The sequence below is a fragment of the Hipposideros armiger genome, unplaced genomic scaffold, assembly GCF_001890085.2.
Source record: "Hipposideros armiger isolate ML-2016 unplaced genomic scaffold, ASM189008v1 scaffold_102, whole genome shotgun sequence".
Taxonomy (NCBI): Eukaryota; Metazoa; Chordata; class Mammalia; order Chiroptera; family Hipposideridae; genus Hipposideros; species Hipposideros armiger.
In genome coordinates, this window is record NW_017731452.1 from 3489992 (window position 1) to 3498955 (window position 8964).

At 48.8% G+C, this 8964-nt stretch overlaps 1 protein-coding gene across 1 annotated transcript in view; it reads left to right on the plus strand.

Annotated features, from left to right (window-relative positions):
• Positions 1–1537: 1537 nt before the first annotated feature.
• The window catches only part of FA2H (fatty acid 2-hydroxylase), a 70806-nt gene continuing 63379 nt past the window's right edge, over positions 1538–8964 (plus strand). The window contains exon 1 of the mRNA XM_019646401.1: positions 1538–1952. Coding sequence (XP_019501946.1) covers positions 1542–1952 — 411 coding nt within the window. The 5' untranslated portion in view covers positions 1538–1541. The remainder of the gene's footprint in view (positions 1953–8964) is intronic.

Sequence of the window (8964 nt, forward strand, 5' to 3'; positions counted from 1 at the left end):
TGGCGTCCCAAGCCAGTTCTTAACCATCGCGCCACTCGGCCGGCCCTATGACTGCTTTTTGCATTTTGCACGTGCAAGGTATTTGGAACACAGTAGGTGTGGAAGTGGGACGAGGGTGACTATGTATTTACCACTTGAGAAAAGCAACATTAGTGACCTAAGGCCTCCAGGCCTGTTGGGCAGCAGTTCCGTAGGAGACCCATAAACTCAGCCAAACTCTTGCCTACTCCTTGAGGGTGAGCCAGGAGAGGCCTGGAAGGGAGGGAAGGAAGAGACCATTTATTCTCCTGACCTTGGGCATGTCTTCTGTTAGGGTGGCCCCTGAGGCATCTGGACCAGGCTTCCCCCACAGTGCTGGCCTGGCACGGATGCCATTCCCAGAAGAGCATAAACAAGGGAGACCCTGAAAATACCTTTTCCTGAGAGAGACTGAGACTAGCTGGATGGGGCAGCTTCAGTAACAGGATCCGTTGAGTACAAATCATGAGTTCAAGTGAGATTCCCAATAGCTGGGCGAGTAAAGTTGTGTGGAGTTCTTCCTTCCTCTAAACAAAACTGCATGAGCACACTCAGTCTTCCTTTCCTTCTATCATGACCATCTGGCTTTATTCCTTTAGGTCCCTGTTTCCCCTTCAGTAATGGAAATAGGATTCTCTGTTCTTGCCTCGGTGTCCTCCCTTGCAGGGTGAGACCAAAGTAAGGCAAGTGTTGCTGTCACTTTGGGTGCAAAACTTAAGGGCACGCCAAAAAACTCGGTAATCAAGATAAATAACATTTTAATGCAGTATTTTAAAAATTCAAAATTAATGCAAAAATCCATGATGAACCAAATACTAAACTTTAAATGTTAAAGGCGAGATCCTATCCTTCACTTTCACCATCCTGCCTCACTCACCTCTCTAGTCCTAGTCCCAATAAAACTTTATTTACAGAAACAGGTGGCCAGCCTGTAGGCTGGGGTTGCCAATATGATTCTTTAAAAAGAGAAATTCCTTATTATATATTTTTTATTGTGATAAATATACATAATATGGAATGTATAGTTCTGTGGTATTAAGTACGTACATTCACATTGTTGTGCAACGGTGCATTTTTTAAAATATTACATTAAAATGTTATATATTGTGATTACTGAATTTGGAGCCGTCCTCTTAAAATTTGCCCCGGAGCCCAGTGCCTCACTCTCCTTACTCTTAAGCCTTGCCCTGCCTCCCCCGTTTTTTGCCTCTTCCTGGAACCTGAGAATGGAAAACTGCAAATTTCTCCCATCAAGCAGCATCAGAAGAGTTATTCCAGTGGCGATCAGGCCACCGAGGATGTCTTCCCAGAGAGCCACTGGAGACAGGAAGATTTGCTATTTCTGCATCCGCGGGCCCCCTTGGCTCTCCGCCTGCGATGGGACACACCTGGCGGGCGTGTCTTCTACCTGCCCAGGCCCACCTGGCGGGCGGCCCGCGGCGCCTGGCACGCCCCCCTCGGGTCAGCCGCGTTTTCTGCCTGCCAATGAAAAAGGATGTCCCTCAGGGCTCGGGCAGCGGCCAATGGGAGCGCGGCATGCAAATGAGCAGGTGCGGTGGCGGCCCGCGGGTCTAGGCAGCCGCGGCTCAGGGGATGTTAGAGGCACGCTGGGCGGCTGCCGAGCAAACGTCCGGGCTTCGAGCTGCGAGCTCCGGTCTCCCGCCATGGACCCCGCTCCGCCCCCAGACGCCTCCTTCTCACTCGCGGAGGTCCAGCAACGTCTTGCTGCCGGCGCCTGCTGGGTCCGCTGCGGGTCCCGCCTCTACGACCTCACAGGCTTCTTGCGGCAGCACCCGGGGGGCGAGCAGCTGCTGCGGGCACGGGCTGGCCAGGATGTTAGCGCCGACCTGGACGGGCCGCCGCACCGGCACTCGGACAACGCGCGTCTCTGGCTGGAGCAGTATTACGTGGGCGAGTTTCAAGGAGACCCTCAGGTACAGCCGGGTCCCGGGTCACCGCACCCAACAAACACACTCCCCTCCCCCCATCCCCCAACTCTCCACTCCCTGCAAGACCCCTTCACCTGCCCTCTAGGAGGACCCAAGGTGACAGCCTCCACCCTCACCTTTGCTTCCCTTCTCCTGTCGCCAGTAAACAGGTCACTGCCCCCCCTGCCTGGGCCCTCCTCACCAGGAGCTTGCCCTTCCTCCCTAGCCTTTCCCCTGACCCCCTTAGGTCTGTTACTTGTCCCACCTCCCAAGTCACCACCCCCGCTTCCTACTTGTTCGTTCTGTAGCTTCTGCCATCTGACAACTTGGGTCGCCCTTTCTCAGCCCCTCATATGCCTTACTTTCTGTTCCCTTATTAGCCTCTTCTTCTTTGCAACTGCTCTTCAATTCTGTTTGAATAGTTGCTTCCAAGCTCACCTGTTCTCCCCTCCCCATCTCACCCTACTCCTGCTCCCAAAAGGCACAGGTCACTCACCCTTCTCAGCTAGCCTGGCTTCCCTGGGACCTCCCTAGTCTTGCTTTAGGGCTCCTCTGGGTGGGCAGAGAGGTCAGGGCAGTGTCTTGGGTGGACTCTGTCCTCCTCAGAACTCCATTCCTTGTCTTGCCTGCTGGCTTGGGTGTCCAAAAGGGGGAAATGACAGGGCTGAGCCAGTTTGGCTGGGGAGAAGGGATTAGCACTTTGAGCTGTACACTGCTGAGCAGTATAGGCTCCTTATGGTATTTAAGCCTCTAATTGAGTCGGGTAGGTTTTGTTATCCCCTTTTTAGGATGTGGAAACTGAGGCTTCAGGTGGCTCTGTAATTTGTCCAATGTCAAATAGCTAGTTAGTGGAAAAGCCAAGTTTACCTGACTCCTAAACTGATAGTGTCTCCATTCCAAGGATCCTTGGGCATGGGAGATCGCCCTATCTACAGGGCGCCAGGCAGGCTCAGGCCAGTGGTTCTTCCCAGGCCTAGCTGTAGGACTGGTGACAGTCCATTATGCTTGGACATAAACCAACAGTTGATCCCTCCTTTCAGCTCCTGCTTTCAAGATGGCCCTAGCAAGTGCTTTTAGATCTTTGGATAAAAGGACTTGTTTCTCACTGTTTCAGGTGGCTCCTCACTGGGCTATACTGCCTAATTCATCAATCATTTATTCACTCACTCACTTAGTCCCTTAATGGTTGGCAGCACTGAGCTAGGCACTGAAGAGGCACCAATGGATAAAACCAACACTGGTCTTCGTGGCGTTATCAGGCTAATGAGGAGAGGGAGGGAATGTACTAATTGCACAGTAATTATTTAATTATCTGGTGCTAGCAGAGTATGGATCTGGAGGACAGGGGTTCAGGGAGAGCTTTCTTGAGAAAGTAACATTTACACTGAGAGCTATTCAATGGATAGGGCTTAGCTAGGTGAAGTGTGGTGGGAAAAGCATTCCAGCTAGAGGGATCAGCATGTGTGAAGGCTCTTAAGGGTAAGGGCTTGGCACAATCAAGGGACAGAAATAAAAACAATGTGAATAGAGGCTGGTGGGCAAGGAGAGGGATGTGGGAAGAGGCCAGAGATCACCTGGGGCCACGTCATGCAGGGCCTCCTAGGCTGTGGTCAGGATTTGGGACTTGATTCTAAGAACAATGGAAAGCCAGGGAAGGGATTCAAGCATGGGTGGGACATGGTTAGATTTGCATCTTTGGACGAGCACCTCAGCTGCAGTGCAGAGAGGAATGGAGGGAGCCCAAGTGAGTGTGAGGAGATCAGGCAGGAGGCTATTGCATAGCCTGGGAGAGAGGTAATGGTGGCTGGCACTACAGTAGCTGTGACTGAGGGGAGAGGACGGTTGAATTTTGGGAGATTTCATAGGTAAAATGCCAGGACTCAGCATTCTGCAATGGGAGCCCAATTTAATCTTGGAGTTGATGTTTGATGTCAGGTCCTACTGAAGGGGCAGAGGGTTTAGCAGTAGATACAACTAAAGCTGAGTGCAGGAAATGAAAAGTTGGGACCAAAATACTAGAGACTTCCAGGCTTGTGATGGCTCATGGGAGCCATCCTACATCGTAACTGTGTTCTATAAACAGAAAGAAGCCTTAGGGTGTGGCTTCTCCCAGCACCACCGTGAGCATCACTTCTGGCCAGCTGCCCTAGATGGCTCCACCTTCCAGCTCTGCTGACCAGCCAGCACTATGGTTTGATTTTGCTTTGCTTTGCAACCCTCAGGGATTGCATTCAGAGAGTAGTACATCCAAAATGGCTTCCTACACCTACAGTCACCTGTTATCCAAGAGTCTCAGTGTGGCCATGTTGCAGTCATCCTTGTATCTGGGCCCCACCCTGAAGATGTGGCAGGGAAAAAAAAGAACTAACAACTAATAACACACTAACACCCTGTGGCCCAAACTTTACCAATGGCCACACTTGCCCAATAATCCAGTTGCCTGCAGCTTCTGTCTACAGATGTCTATTCTAGAAACTAGTGTAAGGTTGTCCGGTTGTCTTTAATTTGGGGGAGAGAGGCAATTAGGGGAGAAATCTGGAATGGGGTATACTTTCAGAGAGAAACCCTCTTCTTAAGGCCTGAGTGGAGACAAGACATTTCTGTTTTATCTAGCCAAGCCCTTCTAACAACCTCCATGCTGCCTTCTCTACCTCCCTGCTCTCCTGCTGGACCAGGAAGGCTGACATCTGTGGAGGTTACAGCCTGGCTCTTGTAATGTGAGGACCAGGAGGGGTGTTGATGGAAAAGGGGAGTCTCATGAACCCACTCTGTTGTTTGGGGCTCATTTCTGAATGGTGCCCCTCTTAGGGGGTCTTTGGAGGGGAGCGTCCTGGAGCTCTACTGTGAAATTTCCAGGGAGAAGGCCTGGCCCCATTGGGTTCCCCTGTTCCCCACTTTGCCACACCCCTCTGTGTACACACTTACACATTCACACTCACACGAAGGCACACACACAAAACAAGTCAAACTCGTTTAAGCCAACATACTGTGGGGACAAGGTCTGCTGTGGTCGTGGCCTTGGACTTGATGAAGCCGGGCAGCCCACCTTGAGCAAGTGAGAGAGCAGTGGCTGAGCAGGAGATCTAGGTCCTCTTCTCACCGTGGCCCACAGGGGCCCATAGGGTGAAGCTCCTCACTCCCAGCGCAGGTAAGAGCCTTGTTCTTCCAACTGCAGCTCACATAGTTAGTGGGGCATGACATCCATTTATTAGTTGCAACCAGCATTTATGAAGTATATATATAAATAAATAAATAAATAAATAAATAAATAAATAAATAAGAAATAGGAAAGGGGAGAACTTTGGGTCCCAACTTCCTCCCAAGGCCAAGTGTTTCCCAGACTTGGGTCATCCATGAATCACTGCCCCAGTTTTTTTCCAAATCAGCATACCATTTGAACTTTTTAATATTTATCTTTAACTAGACTCACCTTTTATTTTCACATTTAGTCACTCTAGGCAATAATACCAATGAAACCACAGGTTTTATGTGCACTTTAAAATAAATATAGACCTATTAAAATAAGAAATGCTCATCCTCATACCCCCTCAAATCATCTTAGGCACCGTCAGTGAAGTATATATCACACCTTGGAAAACATGGAGCAGAGCTTCTTAACCCTGGTGTTCTATGGATCATTTTCTGAAACTGATGAAAGAAATGAAATTGTGTGTAAAAAAAAAAAGGCATGGTTGTGCCTTTTTCTGGTGAGCGAGCTACAGTTTTCATCACAGTCCTTCCCTCACTCCAAACCTGTCACCAAGATTATAACACCTGTGAAAAGGTGGCTCATAGGTCCCCATTTTACACACAGACCTCTAGAGGTCCTCCTGCGGGCAAATATCTGACCACACCCCTGGATAAAAGCCTTCTGAGAAGACGCTGGAGGAAGGCAAGCCTCAGCTCCCCAGCCACTGCCGCTGGGGTCGCCCTGATGTCTGAACGTCTCTGTGTGCCATGTCCTAATCTCCCAGGTGCATCCACCTCTGAGTGGCAGAGAAGTCCACAGATCCTGCCACATATGGCTCTGCCAGGCTTTGGGGTCTGGCCACTCAGCACTTTAGGGCTTGAGTAATTACATGGCTTTGGACGGTAGGGAGGAGAGCTAAGTGCACTAAGACTCAGGATTCTCACCCCACCCCAGGCTCCAGAACATCAGATAAAAAAAAAATGATCCTTGGGGAACTTGCTAAACTGCCCCCGTCTGCTGAGCACAGTGGACGTGAGAAGTCTGATAACTGAAGGAGGTTGAGATCTGTTTTGCATACAAGAGGGCTTCCCAGTTGAGCCTGCCTGGCCAATCAGCAACCACCATCCTTTGCTACCTGTCAGAGACTTCTAAGCTCTGGCCTGCTGTGGTGCCAGGCAAGTCTTACCTAGGGCCAGCTGGTAAAGCGTGCAGGGACCCAGGTCACCATGGTTCCATGTGACACTGAGCCATGTGACACCAGGCTCCAAGCTCCAGGTGTGCTCCTTGGTGTCACCCCAGAATTCAGTGAATAAAGGGGCTCAAGACCCAAGATGGGGGAAAGATCAGAAATTAGGACTCTCTGGGGGAAATAAAAGCAAACAAACCAGAAACACCTGAGAGTCATCATCTTGGGGAACTTTCCCAGGAAAGAACTCAGGCTGATATCTGAGCAGCATCCATCATCTTCCCTTTCCTTATTTATTTATTTATTTTTCTTATGACACACATTCATTGTTGGTCCATATCTTCTCGTCATTCATTTAGACAGACAGGTGATAAGCACCCTGTTCTCTCTGAAACCCACCATCGTGCCAAAACGGCCCTAGCCAGGGTCATCTGGACCTTCACCTCACTAAACCCGGTGGGCACCTTATCTTATCTCAACTTATCTCACCTGGCCTGGGAGCAACTCAACACGGTGATCTCTCCCCATTCTTTGCTACACTTGCTTCACTTGGCTACTACCCAAGTAAAACATATACTACACCCTTTTGGTTTTCCACCTGCACTCGTTTGCTATCGCTGCTGTAACAAATTACGACCAACTCAGTGACTTAAAGCAACACAAATGTATTCTCTTACAGTGCTGGAGGTGAGAAGTCACAGATGAGTTGGTAGGGCAGCCTTCCATCTGGAGGCTCTAGGAGAGACGCTGTGCTTTTGCCTTTTCCAGCTTTGACAGCTGCCCGGATTCCTTGGCTCATGGCCCCAGCCAGCAAGTGCGTTGCTCGGACCCCTGCTGTCATGTCACTTCTTCTCTGACTCTGTCCTGCCTCCATCTTTCACTTGTAAGGACCGTTGTTGAGTACACTGAGCCCACCCAGATGATCCAGGGTCATCTTCCCATCTCAAGGTCCTTAATTACATCTGCAGACTCCCTTTTGCCAAGTAAGATGACATATTCACAGGTTCCAGGGACTGGGACATGGACTTTGGAAGGGGGTACCTCATTCCATCTACCTCACCACTTATACCCACAGGTTGTTACTTCTCAGTCTCCATCACTAGTTTCTCTTGCTCTTCATTTCCCAGAAAAGTGCACAAAGCTTAAATGGACTCCTACAGTGTGTACTCTGCTATACAGCTTATTTCACTCAGTGCTATGTCTGGGCAATTATCTGTGCTCTCCTCACTCTTAACAGCAACTGTCTCCATTGCCTGCTCAGTCCTAGAGAATTCATAGGCTGTAGAAGGAGGGAAGTGGGGGAAATGGGAAAATAAAAGCAGGCCATGTGCGGATACCCTGAGTCTCTTCAGTCTTCCTTCCAGGACATCTACCCACTTCTAGCCTACTTTTGCCAGAGCCCCATTATGTTCATTATTCAGTAGTCAGCTGACCAGGTCTCTTCCTGCCTGTGTTTCCTGCACCCCATTATGCCTGGGAACCTTTCTAAAGAGAACTTGGTTATGTTACAGCAGTGTTCCTAAGCCTTCAATGGCTCCCCATTGCCACGTCCTTTAAGTCTAGCTCAAATGCTGTTCTTTTACAGAGCTTCTCCTTACCTCCCCATCTAGAACTGGTTTTTCCCTTTTCCCAAACTCTCATAGAACTTTGCCTGTACCTGCAGTCCAGCAGTCATTATGTTCTTCCTCATTTACTGTAATTTCACTATATGTCTTATCTTCTCTACTAAAATATAAACTCTCTGAAGACTGGAATTGTCTGATTCATCTGGGTTTCTCCAGGGATACCCTAGCCCACTGGTGCATGCCAACGGGAACTAATAAATGTGTGGATAAATGAATGAGCTGCTTGGAAAATTGAGATGTATGCATAATTGAAAAGGGAAGTGGCAATATTAGCACACACAGATACTTTAAGAATCAAAATGTGAAAAAGAAATCCCTCTCTGGTTTCTTCTTTGTTAGTTAAAAGGGTTGGGAGTTGAAGGAAAGGATGGAAAGCTAGCAACTGAATCACTCATTTTTGCCCTCAGTTATTTGCAGCCAGCACGAGCTAGCACAGCATCTTCCATACCAGGCTACTGCAATTCACACTTGCCCGTGAGCCCCCTAGAAGGGTAAAAGTAAAGTTAACCATGGAAAATGCCAGTTGAGAGCCCTCCTTGCTCTCATGGCTGTGACCAGTCCCTATGTGGCTGTATGTTTGGATGACATGCCCGGGCAGGACCCAGGTTGCCTGGGTTTCCAGCTCTGTTTACTCTTTCCTGTGTCTTTTCATGCAAATTTCTCTAAAGCAGTGGTTCTCAATCTTCTCTAACTGCCACTCATCTAAGATGGGCAGAAGACCAAAATGGCCACTCTCCCCAGCTGCTCTTGCTCTCCAATAGAAAAAATAGCCCAGTCACGAAAATAAAATTGGAGAACAACGAACTTGATGCTAGCAACAGTCATACATTTTTATCATTGAGAAATATAAACTTCATACTCAGGATTTTTTTGGTGTGAAGCATTGCCCAAAACATACTTTCCCAAATACAGTAATAGCTTGGTTTGCGAGCATAATTTCCAGAGACAAACTACTCATATTGCAAGATATCACTCGTTTACCAAGTTAAATTGTATTAGAAATGTTTGCTCATCTTG